This window comes from Clinocottus analis, unplaced genomic scaffold (assembly GCF_023055335.1).
Source record: "Clinocottus analis isolate CAN_PGR_092001 unplaced genomic scaffold, fCliAna1.0.p SCAF_6, whole genome shotgun sequence".
NCBI lineage: Eukaryota > Metazoa > Chordata > Actinopteri > Perciformes > Cottidae > Clinocottus > Clinocottus analis.
Window position 1 is genome coordinate 10,809,004 of NW_027176218.1, and position 22,162 is coordinate 10,831,165.

The 22,162-nt window shown below is 43.0% G+C and overlaps 1 protein-coding gene across 1 annotated transcript in view; it reads right to left on the reverse strand.

Annotated features, from left to right (window-relative positions):
• igf1ra (insulin-like growth factor 1a receptor) overlaps positions 1-22,162 on the reverse strand; it is a 68,457-nt gene that overhangs the window by 38,493 nt on the left and 7,802 nt on the right. The window contains exon 2 of the mRNA XM_068603521.1: positions 19,025-19,588. Within this exon, the coding sequence (XP_068459622.1) occupies positions 19,025-19,588 (564 nt within the window). The remainder of the gene's footprint in view (positions 1-19,024; positions 19,589-22,162) is intronic.

A 22,162-nucleotide genomic window follows, 5' to 3' on the forward strand; every position in this document is an offset into this window, starting at 1 on the left:
GCACCCTCCTGGTACCCATTCTGCTGGCTCCGCCCGCCACGAGGGAAGCAGTAGATTGGTCTGTATCCATAAGCGTACGTGCTACACGACACTCCAGAGGGGCAGGCCAAGTTGGCCCCCACCCACACAGCACACACCATCACTCAATCCCAACAACACACGCACGCAGACTCCAAAACACGTTGGCAGAACATGAAAACAGAAATGCTTTATGATCTCTTTGGAATATCGGGCTTTCTTCGTGCATCACAGAAAGATTTCGGTCCACCGTTTGGACAAATGAACGTGGAACCTGGCACCCCCGACACAATATCAAAACTGTTTTGAACTTGGGCTGTTGACCAATGAGGAGTAAAGAGGGCCTAATGTGCTTAAGTCAGAGCCCAGACTGCCCACTGCTCTCCTAAGCCTGTTTGACCAGCTGTCTGTCTGCCTAAAGACAAACTAGAGAGCACCTTGCGCACACACACTCACCCACTTGAGGGAAGGAGCAGTAAATGCACTCCAACCTCCAGTCATCCCTCCCATCTGTTGCACCAACCGCCAAAATTAAATCACAACAACAGCAAATAACCTGTGCTTGGCTGCCTCCATCAAAACCTCAGGGGATCAAAACACACACATTCATCCTCATCAAACATCTACGCTGCAAATGCCCTGAGCTAGAAAGGTTCCTGGGTCATTAATTAGTTCGTTATTGTTGTATGGATATTAGTTTTTTGTTAAATTTGAAGTTGTGTTTTTGTCAAAAAGTGCTTTAATGTTAGATACTTAAATAAAATTAAAAAGCACTTGCTAAACTTTTAAACTAATATATATATATATATATATATATATATATATATATATATATATATATATATATATATATATATATATATATATATATATATATATACACACACACACACACACACACACACACACACACACACACACACACACACACAGTGTACTATTCCCCACCCCCCACTGCTCCTCCCCTGTTCTACATTTCTTCTGGTGTTAACCATCTCGTCCTGCGAGATAAATGACTACATTAATTGTCTTTGATAGCTCAGGGATCTGCCTCGTACACAGGAGAGAACAATGTGCAGTAGGTAGGCAGGGTCATTTTGTACAACTGTGTAAGTGTATGTGCCTGTGTGTAAATGTCCGTGCATGCACGTGTACAGAAACAACAAAAAAGTTTGGACATCGCATGATAGGCGATTTGTCCCGCTGCTCCCACTGTCTCCTGCTCTAAATTAAGCTCCTTATGGATCATGGCAGTGGGCTCTTAACCCCACTTTGTCAGATGAACACATGGCAGCGCCTGGTCTCGTGCTTTCCTCTCTCCTCAGAGGTAAGCCCCCACGTTAGGCAACCACAACTCTACCTCGAGCTCTCAGATTGCTGCAGCTGTCAGGGAAAGCCCAAAGGACTCCAAACTCAGTGAGGAGACACACACCTTGCTGTCTTTCTCACTCTGCTTTGTCATAAACACACGTTTCCCCTCAGTCTTCTTCTCTCTGTGGGGGAAGGGGGGGGGTAAGTGGTCACACTATGAATTAAAAACACACAGCAAGAGTGCATTGCAATGAACACCTGTGTCAAAGCAGCCACAGGTGTCCAGCCGTGATACAAGGCCTTATTCACACATCTGGGAGATCCACTGCTGTCCAAAAACATCAACATGCAGACGGTGTGGGAGAGCTGAGCAGGCAGGGTTTGTCGGCATGTGTTGCTGTGCAGCAGTGCTGTATCATAATGGCACCTTCCTCCAGAGGGTACCTCTAATCCAGTTACAGATTTAAACAAGGGAAATGGTTCCAAGGCATCCATCCCACTTATCCTCGGATCACACGGAGAACAGAAAAGCTTCCCGACAACCCAGCGGAGATTTCAAAGGGTTCAACAGTCCAAACATTTGTGGAAATTTGTGGAATAATTATTTGCACCTGACCCACAAGTGGACCTGAATTCCTGCCCATTACTCATATCCTTTGATGAAACATACACAACAATTAAACCTGGAGTGTGAGGCATGTGAGAGACAGAGAAATCCTAATCCTATCTATGCATTATTTCTTACACAGAGGATACAACAGAAAGGCAGGCAACCTGGCAGTGACTCAGAGAGTCAGTAAGTAGCCCAGGAGAGGATGCCGTAGTGGCATGACATCCAAAGAACATGATCATATATCTCTGGGGTTAGGGAAGAATGGAGGTGACCATGCCAGGAGCAACGGCATTACAGCTGGTGGACCATTCCCACTGCACGACGTCATATAGAAATCAGCAGCAGCCAATACACCTCTATGCCAAGCCCACACACCCTGCACCTGATGTGCCGAGTTGGAACCAGTCCAAACTTGGGCGACGTCAGCAGTGAGTATGAGAAAAGACAACACTTCATTTAAAGGAAAAGGGACACCAGTGAGCAGCATGCCTATGCAGATGCCTGCATGGCAACCGAACACGTCCTTTTACTATACAGCTCAATACTGCTACTTAGGTCGGGGGAAAAAACAGATGTGTCGTCACTGACTAATCACTATTAGGAGGAATAAGGAGGAGTGGAATTTTCTAAAAATACCCTGATTTGTTGGGGTTTTAGAGGCTAAACTGCATTCTGAAGAAGCTGAGCTGAGTGCAAGTGACGTTTCAGCGACTCACTTAACGTCATACATTCTTTATTTGAGCTGTGTGGCTCCTTATTGCCCCAGGTAACCTCACAAAAGCATGCCAAAGAATATGGGGCTTGAAGTGGTGCAACACCTGAACAAAAGCTGGTACCTTACATTCTCACGAGTCTGGTCCATGGTGGTGAATTCCAGAAATCTGCCGTTATAAAATCTCACAGAGCTCTGGTGTCTATAATGAAAACGCAACATGATAACCTTTGAGGGCTCATCCATGCTTTCCACTTGATAGAAAAATGACTCAAGGAAAAATAAATGAGTCACCCAGTAGGCACACTGGCTTACATTGTTTAACTATACTGATCCAGTGAATGAGGGTTACATGGAAGAAAGCTAGGCAGTTCAGCTGCCACAGGCCTGAGCAAGCTGAGAGGTGGTGTTACAGACAGAAAGAGGACAACCCCTGTCCCATATTTCTCAATCCATTACATAAAGGCCCCGGTGTTATCCTTTTGTAACTGTGGAAATGAACTGTACTGACAGCAAATACTATTGTCTATTATGTATTCCCTGTCCAGAGAAAGTTTTTTTTTTTTTAATCTTGAATAAGCAGGCCAATGGTGCCCACAGGCTGAGGAGGTTCCAGCTCAGCAGCTGTTTGAGTGAAGATCAGCCGGACAATAAGAAGGAGGAAGACAAGATGAAGAGGAGGAGGAGGAGAAGAGTTGGGTAAAAACACGGAGCAGTGAGTTGGTGATGGAGTGTTGACAGCTTACATATAGTTTGTCGCTAGTTTATCAGACAAAACAAGTAATGAGGAAACAAAAGGCATTCTTCCAGTTCTCCCCAAGAGGGTCAGACAATCCCCTCACATGCTGTGCGCTACAAAAGCAGAGCACTGTCTGTGTGTTACACAAGCGTCATCTAAGCGTCTCAACTAAGGCGTACACGGGGCATTAAGAACAGACAATTTCATGAGGCAGACATTACATCACCGGCACTGTGACAATATGTAAGCCTAAGTATATAACAATTAGCTTGTTGAACACAATCTGCACATTGTCTGTCTTCTTTGGCGTCCCTCGTTCCTTATTACGTTGTATCCTCTCCTTATCTCTCTCATAGACAGAGGAATCTTCGGTATTTAACAAGAATACCAGCAAGGAGACATGCTCAACTTAAGGAACCCCGGCGGAGGGGGTAAAACATTAGAGGGCAGAGATAAACATAGATATGGTGAAGCTCAAGAATCCTCCTACCAAAATGACGATTCATACACAATACGTTGATTTTTCTTTGTTTGGAATTCTGTAAAACCATCAGAAATCAGAGCTACTGCTATGGTCATAGATTGCAGGGCGCCAGCAGCCACTAGTGACCAGACAAGACTCAAAGACTATGAAGACAATGGCATCATAGGAGAGGCATTTCTTTTCAATAACATCCATGTGCTATTGTTCATTCCTGGTCCAGATATGTTCTGCCATGGATTTAATCGAGCCGCACACATTAGAAAAACTCAATTAGCAGATTTAAGGTCCTTCTGCCCGTGATCACAAGCACACAGAAGAAGAGAGAGGAGCAGTTAACAACAAATAAAGGCGGCACAGATGAGCAATAAAAATGTGCTAAATCCAATAAGACTGGGGCCATGCACCTATTACCTCGGAGGGATCAATTCAGAAGTGATGGCAGCAATGATAACCGATACTCAGATTAAATAAAACACTACTGTGCCGAAATTCTAACACAGAAATCCAATTACTTTCTCAATGTAACCGCAATTCCAGTCAATTTAAAAAACAACGAGAAGCTATCTTGGCTTTAGTGCGAGTCGGAGTAGCCCCGTCTTAGATATGCTTTGTCTCCTGCGTTAACTGTAAGTGCAATGACTCTAGAATCACTGCCTGATAAAGTCTATGATTTAACAGACTTAAATAAAGAGTTTAAACTAAACTAACAGACCATAAATGGCCATTTGTAAGAGGCTAAATCATCTCTGCTGAGTAGCGCAGTTTAGTTAGACGGAACAATGGCACTGGCTCTGATGAGAGTATGAGGCCACACTAGAACTATAGAACTCTGAATACTCCTTCCGCAATGACTTTGAACTGAGGGGATAACACTGAACGGTAGAGCAACTTGAAACAATGAAGCACATGTACTGCTGTTATTGGAGACCAGCGATGCCCCGCTCCATTTGAAAGGACGACAACATCAGCCTCAGCATTGTAATTCCAATCAGAAAACCTTGACTCTCCAAGGATGCCCAGGATAGAGTTAAGATGGGAAAGGATGCCAAGCAATTAACTGGAAAACTCAATGGTTCAGCAGTCATGGTCTGGAAGCATTTTAATAAGCTGGAAACTATTTCCAAAATAGTTGATGTTCTGATGCCGACAAGAGACAAAGGCCTGCATTGTAAAAGGCAGAGTGTGTATTTTGCTTCGTTGATCGATTTTACTGCCAAGAGGCATGGAACAGGCGACAGACCCAAGAGCAGTCGCCATTGATTCTTTGGGCCCCTCCTCCTACAACCTCCACACACACAGACACACACACCCCGACATACAAGACCTCCTCCATGTCAGAGAAATGTGACGCTGCAGACCATCCCCACAGTGGATGCCACCAATATCCTAAATCAATCTGCAGTATGATAATTTGGGCCATTCAGAGGTTAAGTATTTACATGAGAAAGTTGAAGGCAGTAAAATCCCCAGAGATTCTTGGAATGGGTGTGTCAAGAAAATGAAAGAAATAATGTCACAGACAAACACACTTCCTAGCACAATGCCTCTGTTGCAATTACAGACACACGACAGAGACTGAGATGCTTTTCATTGGCGTCTATATGAGTCACCCTCACACAAAAGCCCTATTCCACAGTCAGTCCAACCCAAAAATATACACACAAATAAAGCTGACACATTTCCTCAAAGCCAACAAAGCCAACAGATGGACAGATTCATCTGTTTACAACGATCAAAAGTCACTTTTTTAAAACTGCTTTTAATGTGTGAATAATGTTGTGTCTTGTGCATTTTTAGTGTGTTAATTCTATGATCATTTAACTTTCGAAAAGTGCCTCTGATTACCCTGAAAAGAACTCTATACATAAAATGTGTAAATATTATCTTCTAGCCGATATTTTGATTTCTTTATATTTACGTTCCTTCTTTGCTTGCCGTTTTAGCGACCTTGCCTGGTGTTGATTAGTTGAAGGAAAGCTTTATTATTGAGCATATAGATCAGAGCTCTGAGGGTATTTCCGGGACCATGGGGTTGACAGACTTGTTTGATTTTGATTCAATGTGGATGTGACCTCACTGCTAGGTGGGGATATGAGAACCTCCACTTGTCTCTTTTAGTCTCAGGCCTTTTTCACTCTTTCGGTAGCTGGCCTCTGTGGCAGGACATGACCTGCCCAGCTCATACTCACTCCATAAATCAGGGGCTGCGTCTCCATCACTGCACTTAAAAAAAAAAGAGGCAGCAACATTGCTTTACTTTGCTGTGCCCTAAGAGGCCGCTTCCTCCCACTGTACCAGAGCCAAGAGCTTAAACACATGCTTATGTGCAGCACTTTCTGACACCCGCAGGCACAAAGTGACACACCGAATACAGAGGTGTCTGCCTCCACGGCAGCCCCGAAGAGCAAGTAGGGCAGAGCATGTATTTACATACTAGAAGGTAACAATTTCCATCTGATATTTACATCTACTACTCTGATGAAAAATCACAAAAAGGCTAATGTGTGAAATAAATACTGTGGTCTCAAAGTATTTCCTTCCCTTAGGCCATCGTACTTGTGTAATTACATCAGCCACTTTAAGCGCTAACATGTCATAAAATATTGCTCAGTATACTAAAATGTTAAAACACTTCCAGGTTTGTGATATATGGTATCTCAGCCCGGGGAGGTGCTAGGTTGGTTACAAAGCACATGGTAACCAGACGCACAAAATGCTAATACCACTGCTGAAGGTCCAATACATCTAGCTAATGTTCCTCTACGTGCCATTCCTGCGACTGCTGGTAAAGATAGAATGTATCATAAATGTCTGTGAAAACCCTTGTTTCAGCCGAGACAGTAATTGCAGAGAGTAGCACAGAATTTGTGTACATGCATGCCTTACCAAAATAAATAATGAAATGGGTGAAAATGGAGGGCTTGTTACAAGTTTAATCTAATCTAACCATTTATTACAATTGTCCATTTGTGTGGCATGTTGCAGATGGTCTTTGGGGTTGGACCACTGGCTCGCTGGCAAGCTGATTGCACTCCATAATGACTCTGATGTAAACTAAATTAGCCACTCATTTGAAAAATGGCACGGAATAGAAGAAAGGGGGAAAAAGTCTTGACATGTATACTCCGTATGGATGAATGATTTGCATACGCAGAACAAAAACAATGCTACAGTTGCTTGAACAAAAGCTACTTTGTGTGTGAGCTGGCGGTAGACATGCAGACTCATACATACAGGAGTGCATGTCAGACGCATGCTGGAGGGCAGCGACACACATCCCCTCTCACACACCTCCCTGGCCCGCATTCATTTTCAGGTTAACAACCATCTGTAGTTGGGTTTTAAAGGTAATCTTAGAAAAGTTGATGTGACAACATGGAGAAAACTGTTCTTTTGTGTTTGAGCTCTCAAACTGAGTTATGACCTCCAATCCGATTTGGATAAAGCCTTATAAACAAAAGAATGTCAAAAGCATGTCTGGAACGTAGATGTTTCACAACAACCATTCCGTTTCAGCTATTCTATTATTTCTGGACGGAAAGTACATTGCTGCATTGAAAAGGAGACAAGAAAATAGCACTACACCCTGTACAGTTAATAAAACATACAAGACAACAAGTACAAAGTGTTGCCGTCATACACCACTTTTCTACTACTTTCTTTGGTACCACTTCAGTTGAGGTTCAAAGCGGATTGAGTTGATACATAAAAGGTGAAGTTAAAACACTGAAGACAACTAACTGGCCATAAAGATTTGTCACTACTGCTACAAGGGACATCCTGCACAATCCCACCATTTTTAGAACATCCAAGTGAACGTCGTTTTTGAAACTTTTTTTTTTATTTATTTTTTTAAAAAGAGCGAGCCAGGAAAACCAGCAGGAACCAAAGAAAAGTTACAAAAGAAGTGTTAGTTTTGTTCCCAATCAGAAAATAGAGACGTGCTTAAACTAATGTTGCATGTGTCTCTCCTCTTCACTTATGGCTATTTCTATGTACAGAAAGAATGACACACTCATCTTTTTAAATTGAAACATGCGTCTTTTTTCTGTTTTTCTGCCTCCCTACCACACTATTGAATCATTCCTTTTCATTGAAATCTGATATGTTGTATACCCATACTGTAGCTAGAAGCGTAAACAGCAGATAAACAAAAATGTTGTGGTCCCTCCATTACCGGCTGGGAAAACAACAGAGAAAGTCAAAGGAGGATGAAGTTTAGGGGGTTTTCCTAAATAGAAGCATCTGTGTCATTACCCCACACACAGGCGGAGGAAGGGAGAAGGAAAGAAAAGGGTTGGAAGATAATACCATATATTATGCACGGAGGTAGATGGAATGCAAAAACAAGCTTTTTACAAGCAAGTACATGTCTGGTCTGGAAAAGTGCTCACAACATTGCATATGGGACCAAACAGTGTCTCACTGCTGGGAAGGGCCGACACAAGGACCACAACACAGAAAATACATGAGTGTATTTTTTACCGCATCATGGTGGGACTCATCAGCAGCAAGTCACAGCGTTTCCAAACCACATCGCAGTTAAACAGAGATTCGCAACAGAACAAAAGCCAAAGCAAGCAAGCGGCCATTAGCGAGAAAAGGCTACTAGGCTAGTGTCTGTTGTGTTGATCAAGCGGCCACAGACGGAGACGGAGACCGAGACAGAGAGAGAGAGAGAAAGAGACAGACAGACAGACGGACAGACGGACAGACGGACAGACAGGCAGGCAGAGAAGTGATTCCTGACTCAGACTCAGACTCAAGTGCAAACAAGCCCCGCAAGCCTTGTCTCTGTAATTGATGGAGGGTGGAGGGGTGGGGGGAGTCCAGACTGGGACTTCAAAAGGACTGCTGGACGCTTATCAACAAATGTGTTCTCATTAGACACAAAAGGACGGAACAGATGAAAGGAGTGCTAATGCACCTCCACCTCCATCAAGCATCCACTCTGCTCTATCAGCAGCAGACCTGAGGAGCCAAGCTGTCATAGGAGAATGCATAGTATCCAAACACACACAGATAAAGAGTGGAGGTCAATGAGTTCGTCAAATCAAATAAAGCAAGGAAAGAGATCCTCACGCATACATGCAGCAGGCTTAAATTAGGGCCAAGATCATGAGAAAATATTCAGAGCACAAATATAGCAGAAAACTGTTATTTGCGATGAAAAGCCATGGTGGAGTAATGTCCAACTGAGCAGAATATGAAGTCACTTTCCCTCTGTGTGTGTCGTAAATTCGTTATCGGATTATGTTACTGTTTTCTAAGAGAATTGTAGTTACAGGGTTGGTTAAACTAAATAACCCAAGTCCAAAACCAGTTATCTAAATCCACTTGGCTTTTTCTAGCTGTTAAAGACAATGTAATATGGTTGAATGAAAGCCTCACAAAAAGCTCACAGGCAAACATGAACACAATCGCAGCATTTTGTTTGTGGTGCTGTGCAATAAAAAATAATACACTATTTTGTATGGCATTTTGCATACAGTTGCTATCCTGTGTTATCTCAGCATATTGGAAACATCGTTGTCATGTTATTGATTCTTACTACATCCCCAGCCTACATGACAAATCTCTCTGATGATCTCATTACAGGTCAGCACTGTGTTGTCATGTAGGTGTCCTGTTGGGTTACAGGAAAAAAGTGACAAAATTGTACTGTCACCTGACTCATCTGCCACCATAGAGTCAGAATAATCTTTAAGGTCCTGCGAGTCTAAAGCCAATTTAGCGAGGATGAATGAGGATAGTGGTAGCTCCCAAGTGACGCGGCCTTTCCTTCCCCCCCAAGCAGCAGGCAGAGATAGAGCTGCAGTGGGGCACTCCAGAGACCTCTATATTTATCTGACACAGTAACAAGCCGCTGTCTGACTGCTGCGTAGTGCAGTACAGCTGTACAGTTTCTCCTCAACTGAACCCCCCGCTCTCCCTGTCCCTTCTCGGCATGTGCTCCGCTGTGGCCAGTGATGAGGGAACCAAGGATGACCCAGCAGCGTGTCATCACTTTCAGAGTCAACATGAATAAAATTGCGTTTGCATCGGGGTCCACGGGAACAAGAAGTGCACTGAATTCTGGCACTGCACAGCTCATCTGCGGTGCTTCACACGTTGCTGGATTTCTCGACAGGAGGAGCCATATTTCAAAGTTGAGAGCCATATTTCATCCTGGGCCACCCCAAAGCTGACAAAGCACCAACTGGTGATTGCTGTGTTTGAGTGGCCCATTGAGGCGGACGGCCAAGGAGCTGCCGGTCTGCCAAGAGAGTCATGCCAAGAGGGCTGGAGAAGGCAGAGGAGCCCCAACCACCTGTGCCCATTAGGCTGTGTGCTGACAACTGCACTAGGCCCTGGGGATCCCACCCAAACAAGCTGAGGAAAGAGAGGAAGGGGATGCACCAGACATGGTCAAGGTCATTGACATAAAGCAGGCTACTATGACAAAAGACAAGACAGGAAGTTTTGTAAAAAGTGCACATGATCAACACTTTGTTTGGAGCCAACATAATGTCAATCTTCATGTTGTCTAAGAGGGAAATGAAAGAAAGGGTTTGATGTCCCAGGCATTTTATTTAGCTGTGTAATTCATTTTATTACCTTTGTAATTTTATGATGTTTTTTTATCTCTTGATTGTGCACTTGCTCGGAAAAAGGACAGACGGCAAAACACCGCTGGCATGCTGGGGCCTGTATGATATCTCTTTTATAGATATAGATAGTGTACACAGACACACACACACCCACACACACACCCACACACAGCTAAGCAGCTGCAGAATACAATAACTCTTCTTTACTTATTGTACAATAACTTTTCTAGATTTGATTATAAGATGTATTCCTATTCAAACTGTCTGTGTGCGCCTGCCATCTTATTTAGTGCCTAAGCTACTTAGTCACAAAGCAACAAGATACATCCCACATCAACATGCCGCTGGGAAGGGGATCCATTTTCAAAGAAACACACATTTCAGCCATGTGTGGATGGAAAGGTAGAGGGAGTAGATTGGAACACCCCCCCCCCCCCCCCTCCCTCCGCCTCCTTACCACACACACACACACACACACACACACACACACACACACACACACACACACACACACACAAATAGAGGAGCAGTGTTTCTATGACCTCAGTGAACCTGACTAACTATTCTGGGAAAGCACGATACTCTCCTCTCTCTGCAGTATGCCAGCGTATATCCTCACCTCTGCAGGAGAGATTTGTCTGCGGGAGATTTGTTTTTGTTTCCGCTGTGGAATCAACCCATCCTCTCAGAGCTTACTCGCAGGCATGGCACATTATCTCCCAGGAAGCAATGCCAAGCCAGTATAGTGGTGCGTAAATGGCTTGTCTGGCCTGCACGACATGGAGGGATAGCGCTGGGGCAGGCAGGCAGGCAGGCAGAGGCACGGATCAGGCGCTAAGGTCAGGCATAGACAGCGGGTGTGGGCACTCGTCTCTCTCACCTCCCTGAGTGGCGTCACTAAAAGGCGGCGATAGACCTCATCCTTCCTGCCATTTAGAGCGCGAGTAAAGGGAACCTACCACAGAGCCGGGGGCCCCACGGCTCTGTGAGAGGAAGTTATACTATTCACGCGGATTTATGAATGAGTGGTGAAAGCAAAGGATGAGTCACAGCTTCCGAGCTGTACAGCCAGAAGGCAGCAGGCAGCAGGCAGCCTATCACCAGAGGTACTGGGTGGCTCAAAAAGGCATCAAGCAGGCTACACACTGGGATGGCACACACATTTACACAGACACACATAGACGAACATAGCAGGCACAGTCACAGCGAGCCCACACAACCTCGGCACAAGTTGAGGAAAATGTGTAAAGAGAGTGATGGCACGTGAGGGGATGGCGTGTATGTGTGCGTGCATGAGTGTGTATGTGCAGGTGTGTCAGTCAGTGTCATTGGAGGCCAGCAGCATGACACACAAGCCCTATTTTAGTCAATAAAGTCTACGAGAGGAAACCAAGGAAGGGAGGCCAATCTGTCAGTGCTTTGAGAGGAGTCCTTTGTAAGCCACAGTGGACAGGAGTCGGATAAACTCACGGCGCCGGCCATCAATGGACAATAAGCCCTGCTGTTCATACATGGACAATAACACACTGTATTACCATGTCATCATGAATGAACTTTGCTAACTTGCAATAATCAAATTAATACTATGCGGAGAAAGGCACTGCTGTTGACATTAAACGTTAGCGATAGCATTTGACACGTGTCTGTGGCTTTTCGTTAATTTCACTACACTCTACTCAAGCAGTGAGGCAAATACAATATGTTACAATTTTGCATTTGGGAGGAAGTCAAAACAAATTCAAGCGATACGCAAAATAATTCCATTCTGACCAATCACACTTGCCATTCATGCTCCAGGCCTCTCAAAAGTCCAAAGGCAACCAATAAAACTAATCGAGCAGAGAAACTATTTGTAACCAAAAAGAATTTTCCCCTTTGCTTTACGAGGGCTCAGATTCTAGGTACCGAGTGAAGAAGGTCTCTGTTTTGGGTGAATGTAACAACATCGGCTGGTAACACTTCCCAAGAATTACATTTATGAATGTGAACTAGATGGGAGAAAATGTGGCAAAGACCAGGAGGCAGGGTGCAGGGACGTTGATGGAATGTATCGAGACAGAAAACACACACACAGTAAAATTGAATCTTTGATATATAGATGAAAAGAAAAACTGAATTAAGCCCTTTTCCCACTGGACACAATACCCACAAACAGCCACTAACATCTGGCTGTTTTTTTTGTTTTTGTGGGAAAGGTAACAATCAGCATTCATTCCTCGGACAACTCCGCAGTAGCCAGGGCATTTATTGGCTCCAGTTCCGCTCGGCAGTGATAGAAATATGACACTCGGGTGAACACGCTAATTTCCCTTTTCTTTGTCATCTAAGCCACAAACTCCGTCTAAGGTGCGCCTGAAACCTTGTTCCAAATTAGTCTGCACCAAGTTTAAAGAGAGACTGAATTGGTAACAGATTTTTTTTTTTTTTTTAAGAATGCTGCTGTTCTTTTTTTACTGACCCTGTTTTTCAGCGTTGACGTGATGTCGAACATGACACTCCTGAATTAGAAACCGAAAGACATGCTTGTCTACTTGGGAAAGGAGTCTATTGCCTATCATTAGCAGGTTTTCCCACTAACTCAAATTTGCAGACACGGCTATCAACTATGAAATACACCTTTAGGTTTTGATGAGTACCTTTAGTGCTAAAATGTATTACTCTATTATGTACTATTAAAACACATTTTTAAAATACACTTAGTATCAATGTGCTTATTTAACTCTCTGTAAAAGCATGACTATTACCATATATTTTCGTTAAAAATGTCGTAAAGGCAGTCAGCTCAGTTTAACATTAAGATTAGTAACAGTGAGGAACAGCTGGCCTGGCTCTGGGTAAACGTAACAACCAGTACTAGTTCAAGAAAAAAACAATTGTTTGATTCATGCAAAATCTGAATTGAGGTGTTATAGTTGCTTCATATTTACTGTACAGACATGAGGTACTGGATAAGGAAATATGTTATATGTAAACATAAATATATAAAAATAAGTAGTCCTTAAATAAAAGCTAATATAATTGTCTGAATTAGCTTTGAAAATAGCATTGCAGCCTGTTTGCTATTATAACCACATTCATCTTTGCAAATATAAATATAATTAGCTATTTTTAGTTTTACTAGCAAAGTTGTTACTTTCTACTTCACCGTGAGCATGTGTTGGCAATATTTTGGCAGTTAATAATTAATGAATAGATGAGATGATGTTTCAAGTCAGAGAGTTCCCCATTGAGAGACAGTATACTGAAGGAGAAGCAGTAAGGAATAACTGGAGAAGCTGCTGTGTCCACGCTCGCTCTCTAACACGCACATTGACGGCTTGTTGTTGCTTTTCTTGCTCTTGGACAATGTTTATAAAGACATAAGCGTCTAAGAGCACAAAGAAAATGAAAAGCTGCCGTGAAGGGCGCTTTGTCTGCTTTCTCGAATGTATTTATTCCAATGACACCATGGAGTTGTAACACTAAATCAATATTTCCCAGTCCTCTGGGGAAATATCAAGAGACCAGGGTGTGCGCCCGAACAAAGTGAACAGGATGACTGTGTCTCTCGTGTTCAGGCACATGTCTACACTCATGTAGAAAGTGCTAAAATGCCGAAGCAGTTAAAAAGCCCAGACCGCTGGGAAGCACTCCGCTGACCTGGAGAACAGAAAGAAAATATGTGCATGCTAGTGGAGAACATGATGGTTCTGGTGAGTCCCTCTTTAGTCTGTTGTGGGAGGGCAGGAATGAATGAGTCTGATCGACATGAGTGCCATCTCTTTGGCACCAACGCTGGCACGCTGCCTAAGCTCTGCACAAAATGGAGCAGAGCGCAGGCGAGTGGCTCATGCTGGGTGGAAACATCAGATGTATAAGCACTGAGTCATGGTGCAGAATGTGCCCCCAGGAAAGCACTGGACTGGCAAGACTGGAATTTGCCTTTCCTACATCCTGTCCCTGGGACCACAAGGACTTTGATAAGCTTCAGGAAAGCCATTAAATACTTAAACGCTTTCCTGTGTCTGCTGCTGGATGTTGGTTAAACAAAAAACGACAGATGATCATAAGAACTCGGCCCGCCTTGGTGCACAGCCACCTCAATCAAACACAACATAGACTGGCATCAATATCAGCGCCGCCGTCAGTTAAGCTGTGTCTTATTGCCAACAAATAGTCTCTGCATGGCCCTGCACATGTCGTCTGCACATACAGCCTGTGCTGTGTGTTTCCCCTTCTCTATCCCCTCACAACTGCAATGAGTAAGCCATCAGGAATTTTTACCTTATATACTTAAAGGGGCAGACTCATTCCGCCAAACTTAATTTACTCATTCCTAAAGTAGTAATACAGCTAGCTTTCAGCCAGCACAAACAAAGCATCATTTCTACTCAGTTTGATCTTTCTGAAACTAATCTTGACAACAAAATGCATGAGCTATGTAGTAGCTCCAGAAATCAATTTACAAAAGCCTCTGAGGGTAAAGGAGGATTAGCATTCATGTTTTCTGATTAAATCATGTTCCTGTCAATAACATTTTGAATACATTAGTTAGCACAGAGAGCCAGAAGAAACAGCAGCAAAAATAGAATAAAATACAAATGTTAACAATTAATGGGATTTAACTCTCTCGCATGCCGTTTTAAAAGAAAAGCCTTGTGATATTGTGTATTTTTCTTATTGTCCATAAATCTTAAGTAAAGACTGAAACCAACAATGGATCCTAGTATTGTCTGTGCAGCCAAAGCTTGCCATAGCTCTTACTTAAGTGTCATAGTGTCAAAGACACATTAATGAGCAACACTAGGTCCTTTATTTATATTGTATGGGAACTGTAGTTTTTTCTGGTGCTATAAATACTTGTTATAGTAATATCTGCCAAGACCTGTCTTTAAAACAAAATGACACATACTTAAATTTGTAAATGACAGTATGAATTTGTGACCCTTTTTTTTTTAAAGATTCACATCTTTTGTTGGGAACAAATGGGGTTGGGCTGAGTGCTACAGCGAATGGATCAGAAAGCATTAAGAAATAGATTGTTGGTTTCGGTTATTTTATTAGATTTGTTGACAGTACGAAAATAATTTAATATTGACAGTATTAACAACTCGATAAAAGGAGCCGAAAGAGCAGAAAAAGTGCATCCTTTTGTGAAGTGGCCTCAGGTCAAAGCACTCAGACCAGAGATATCAAATGGGTCTCTGGCAACCAAGGAGTAAACATATTATCAAATGCAAAAGTCTCCCATGCCAGTGGAGCGCTCTCAACTGCCATGGTTTCTTCTGGGTTTAGTTCAAGGAAACACATAGCACAGACTGTCTGTAGCCTAAGAGGACAGCAGGTCTCCTTACGTCACAGTTCAGTTACATCATATAGCTCAGATGCTAAAATTCCGTGTGTGAAAGCGTGTGCCTCCCCGTGGAGCTATGAAGACTAACCTGCCCTGAGACTGGGCATGGACACAGCAGCATGGTTTCCTGCTCGTCTGCCTAATTTTAAATCCTCTTGTCTATCTGGCTTTGGCTCGGGCTCAGGGGCAGAAGGAGGTCTGTCTGCAGAAAACACAGACACAAAGACCTTAGAGGGCTATTTGAAGCAGGCCAGTTTTCAGTCACGGGATCCCCCAAAAGTCAAAGCAAACAGTGTGCTATGTCAAAGGATCCAAGGCTTGGCCAAACAAGCCAGTTGGCTGTTACCACTGCAGCAATGAGAGAGTGTCTCCTGACAAGTAAACAGAGCAGAGATAGCTGACAGCCAGAGCTGTTAACAGCCCTTGATAAGCCCTGCAGAAAAGAGTGAGTTGGAAATAGAGGGAAAAAACTGACGAATAAGTAGTGAACAACATTAAAGAAGAAATATACAGACAAAGTACAATGTGGTGAACAGCAGCAAGGAATATAGGGAGGACGTAGGAGGAAGCATGCGGGAGAGGGGGCGAGGGGGCTGGACAAAGAGGAGGTACAAAATAAAAAGGTGGATGACGGGTAAAATTTCAACCTACCAACCACTAGTGAGAGCTTGCTCTTGAGCTTGTATACTTGACATTTGTCTGACATTTCCCCTCAGGAGGAGTGCACCCTCCTCCTGCATATGGCACCTCAGTCAGGGCCTCTCTTTGCATCGCTGCCTGCCACTAAAAAACACCCAGAACATCGGCTCTAATCTACACATCCAAGCAAGGTCACTCTCACTCACTTCCCCACATGTACAGAATAAACCTTTACCATATATATATACATCTGATACATTCAAAACGGTTGTGGGGGGGGAAAGTAGCTGGTAGGTGGACAAACATGTGGAAAGAGGAGTTTTGTTGTTGCTCTTTGAAGCACTTAAGGCCCAGAGGCTAAAGTAGTGTGCAGACAGCACTCCCTCCTCATGTAGTGTAATTAAAGAGGAGACCAGGCCATATTGACTATAAAACCACTGAATGCCCTTGAAGGAACATCTGTACTGGAGAAAAACAAGACAATTATGCAGAGGGGTAAAGGGAGGAGAGAGGAATCTTAAGCAGGAAGGAGAGAGGTAGACACATCAAGCCTTAAAAAGACAGGATACAAAATGTTATCTGTGCAAGAAGCCTGGAATATTTACAGACCTCATAGACTTGTTCTAGCTTCATTCTGTTTCATTATTGCATCAGTAAGTCCTCCTTTTTTTCGCACTGTGTTGCTCCCTAGAGCCTTTATCTGCAGCCTTGAGACCTCAGGGCCCTTGAGATGAATGCATTTACCCTGACCTCGGCCCGGGCCTCACAGAGAAGTGAACTGGTTCAAACAATACTTTGCTCTGCCTCTCAAGTACGGCATGTGAGAACAACAGACTGCAAAACACTACATAGTATCCAGTGTGGGAAGAGCAGATGTGACTTGAAGGTCATTCACAATGTAGCGTTTTCTAAACAAAGCAAATGTCGGAAACTTTTGTGTTGCTGTTTGAACAAAAGATATTCATATAAAAACAGAAAAACTACTTCTAAAGTTCACGTAGCCAACTGCATTTGGATTAAGCAATTGATAACAACAATCAGGGAGCTCAGAAAAGTCAGTGCATACAAGAATAAGCAGAACCATAACAATATGCACTAAAAGCTTTTCTATAGAAACGGGAAAGGGAAAGGACACAAGCTTGATTTCCACTATTTGTTCTGAGGGTCCCTTATGGGTGAAGGAGGGTGGTGTATAAGACTCCAAACTGACCATGGTAGCTGAACACAGGTCTGAAACAAATTTTCTATGCCAAAATGAAAGTCTCGGTAGACATAATCCTTTTCACCAAAACCAAATCTGTCTGTATATCTATTATTTACTCTACAATACAGTATGAAAACTCTGGAACAGTATGTTGCGTGCACAGCATTGATCCAACATCACGATCCAAACCTCAAATAAAAAACATCCATCAAATTTCATTCATAGGTTCTGCACATAATAAAAACCTCCAGAATACCTCTGATATTGACAATTTCTTTGTGATATATTTGAAATGAAATTGAAGCACCATTTAGTTTTAAAAGATTTTAAAAAAAATGTTAGTCGTCTTTTCGGAAATTTTTGTGATCACCATTTCAACTGATAGGGAAATCTCTGCAAACCCTGTTCACCCTTGGTGAAATGTTGAAAAGCATGGATGGCACAAGGAAACAACTAGGAGCTTGACATCTTAAAAATGAATCTATCTTTACAGACACGAAACACAATATTTAAAAAATAGTTGGATTTTATGTCAGAAAGAACTAAACGTTTCATCAGCAGCTCAGTTCTGTGTCAAACAGGCTGCAGGAGTACATTTAAAAAGGTTTGAACTGCCTGCTACAGTAGTTCTGAAGAGGCATGAGACAGCTGATCTGGTTGTCCCAATGTCTAATCAAAATGTACAGGCTGCCTCTCACTCTGAAATTTGAGCGAGTAAGAGCGGTGAAGATATGTAATGTTGCTACAAGCCTTAACACTCGCCTTGAGAGCTGTGTGGCTATAGATAGATGATATGACCCTCCTCTGAACTGTTTTTAAAAATGCATGACCCTACCGTGGGGCCGAAGTTATACCAGGATGACCCTCCCCAAAATTCTTCAATACAACCCTTTTCATAATTTGCAAAAAGTCCCTAAGGCAAATATTTAACTGACATGGTCCAGACAGGTAGACTAGCTCATTTCTTGGCAGAGCAACATTAACCTCAACTGAGTATGCCTTTCTAATACCTGGTGCTCTATATTGCAGCCATCCTTCAGTCCACAAATAGCCTGATCTAAAGACAAGGTCTCCATAATGAACAGAGAGGAAATGTTTGCACTGGCCCGTGGACAATCCTTCAGCCTGACGGAAATGAAGGAGAGACACTGCCTAGATTCATGGGATTTGTTCGCCAGTGAAAAAAGGCAAAATTTCAGAATGTTTATAAGACTGGAAACCACCTACATTGATCAAAGTCACATCTACATTTACAGTAGTATCATAAAATGTGCACACTGCCATTCAAAGTCCAAATATATTTTTTGCAAACTTAACATTTAAAGCAGCTTTATTCTTTCTCAACATTATGTGCTGAGATAAAGTATAAAACAAAATCTTACCTTTCTGGCACTGGCTGGAGGTCCAACAGCGGTAGTCGTAGTTGTCATTGAACGATGTCCTCTGACAAAGAGGGTTATCCTCCATGATGCCTGGGCAGACATTGTCACACTCCTTTGCTTTCTTATTCCCATTGATAATATTGTTGAACTCCGAATCCATAATATGAGACCAGTCCACCGAGTCCAGGTAGCAGAGCTCAGGGTTCTTTTCAATCCGCATCGCTCCCCGGGTGATGTTCCTTAGGTTGTACAGGCCGATGTCCTTCAGGCTGGTCATCTCGTAGATCACCAGGGCATAGTTGTAGAAGAGATTGCGCCCACGTATGACACTCAGGTTGGGGAAGAGCGTGCTAAGGCTATCCAGGCCCGAGACACGAAACAGCAGCAGGTATTCGGTGATGACGGTCAGCTTTGGGAAACTAAGGGAGCGAAAGTCGTCCTGGTGGATGTTGTTGTTCTTGTCGATGATGAGGAGGATCTGCAGGTAGCCCTCCACCACCGTGCAGTTCTCCAGCCGCTTGAACTCGGCGATCTCATTTCGGATGTCGATACTCGGACCACAGACTAGAATAGACAGAGAAAGGCGATGCATGAAGATGCATCCTCATAACACGTCATCAAACAATGCATCTACAGTGGAGAGAATTACGTTTTCTTTTGCATCGGAAATTCATCTAACACAATGTTGGGCAGGAAATACAGCTATGCTTCATGCAGATTACTTTTGCCAAAATATTTGTATTATAATAATCTTCTTGAGGCATATGAATCCTGTTAGTCAAGATGGTGAGGCTGGTACTTTGCTGGCAACATGTCACACATGCGAATCATACAGAGCTCTGAGCAAGATAGTGTGTGCTGTGCTAGGAAATCATATGTCAAGCTACATTGTATGAAACAGGTTTGTGTTCTCACAGGCATGTTTATCATAGCATGGAATATACGTTATCATCAGGGTAAAGACATTTTTCACTTAGAGGTGACCTATTCAGCTTTACAATGAGTTGCACAAGTTAACGCGTTGATACACCATATGTATCTGTATCCATCATATCAAATACGAACTTCCCCTGTAAAGCGTTGTGTCTGTCACCTCAGACAACCCCGGTGCTTGAAGAAGCCATTCCTGTCCTCGGAAAACAACACTTGAAACCTGTGCCTGGAGCTCTCTCCAAGGCACGCACACACACTAACGACACAAAGATACTATTCATTATTGATGGCAATCAACTCTCCTTCTAATCATGCATATCAAATACTACACCTGGGAATTAATGGAAGAAGATATTCTCACGGTATTGTGCTCTAATGCTGTGGCTCTACCTTTTTTGGGCCGATATACCTTTAGTCTTTGCTAATGAAGTGAGCTCATTCACCTTTCTTTTGGCCATCTATGTCAACAATTTAGCCATCATACAGAGGCCTGTTTAAACCCTATTTGACTTAAGTAGGCGACGCGCATCCACTTCCTCCATTTTGAGTAAATAGGCTCGTTCAAGATGAGCCAGTTCTGCACAAAATCGATCGCCGGCCATCGACGCGCAATGCATGCCGGTTAGATTTGTGTCCGACTTGCTCCCGCCTTGCTCCGACGTCATGCACACATGGTCAATGATAATCTCAGGAGAGCAAGGCGGCCGTCGATTTCAGAGCCAGGCGCTGCAGCAGCTCTTCACCGACTGCCTGGCCCAGTGGATGATGGGAAACGCCCGGCTGTCGATACATCAGAGAGCTGACACATCAGAGAGCTGACACGTGGTGTTGGAGAAAATCTTTATTTTATGTGAAATGTAATACTTAACGCTCAATTGCGGACTATTAGTTTCAGGTTTAATATAAAAACATATTTTGTGTGGTTTGTATAACATGTCAAAACCAGTAGTAATGTATTTCACAGGCAGACATAAAAACAACCAAGGACGCAGCTACACACACATTTCTACATGAATATATATAATCACATATGAATAAATCCAAACGTCCTCTGTAAACTACAAGTGGACTACATATCGGAACTAACAGGAAGTGTTTTATTCTGTGACTTCCTGTTAACACTTTGAAGGCAGCTGAAAACTGTCCGACTCGATCGCAGTTTTTCGTCAACGCCTCCCGCAGCGACTGCCCGCTCTCGTCTGGATTTCAGGCTTGCAACTACACCTGCGGCTGGCCCCGCAGTGGCATCGATGGACTCGTTTTGGTTTATACTTCCTGCCTTTTCCATTTGCCAGAACAGTAGGTGGCGAAACGACCGTTTAGGGTCGACTTGCACACCGACGTTCACCGATATCTCTCTCCAGGAATCTACCACCATCTGCGTGTCCTTATACTCGGTCAGACGGGTTATATAAATGCTCATATTTGCGGACCTCTGCAGCCAAACGTTCTTCAACTGGATCCATTGTTTGTGTTTCTGCTATGGCGGTATTATGCTATGAAACCGGAAATGTGAGAGTCAGAAAGGATGTGGTTAGCAGACCAATCACAGTCATCAGACTAACTAAAGGTAATTTGTCCATTACCTGATTTAATGTAACCCTTACATAGCTAACAATTTTATCATTCATACTTTTTAACCATTATAGCCATTATTGTTGGCTATTTAAAACATGTATCCAATATGTTTAGCTGTCTCTTTCCAGCATTTAACGACTCATTAAATATTTCTACCATTCACTTTTTGCCCAGTGTTTGGCTCACTCTCAATTGCAACACAGAGAGTGTTTAGGTGTACAGCGGACCCAATATGTGCAGATATATGTTAAATTAGTGAGTTCTAGTTAGTTAGTAATTTCTTCCTGAAAATGATTTGTTAAGCTGCGATACAATTTTTCCATACCTGCAAACAACTATACCTGCAGGGGCTCAAGCCTACTCCTGTTTAAGAATCACTGCTCAAAAGCTGAAACATTTCAAATCTCTAAACTCCCTTATATACATGCATTGCATTAGATATTTATGAACAATACAATATTTATATAAATTACAGAATAGGCACATACTGAAGCAAACAGGTTGCATAATATTTTGAACTGTCTAAAGAAGATTCAACAGTCAGCACAGCAAATGTCTTGACATATGAGCTCCTTGGTTAAACCTGTTATGTTCTTACAGAGGCTTAGAACGCCATTGCAGTAAGAG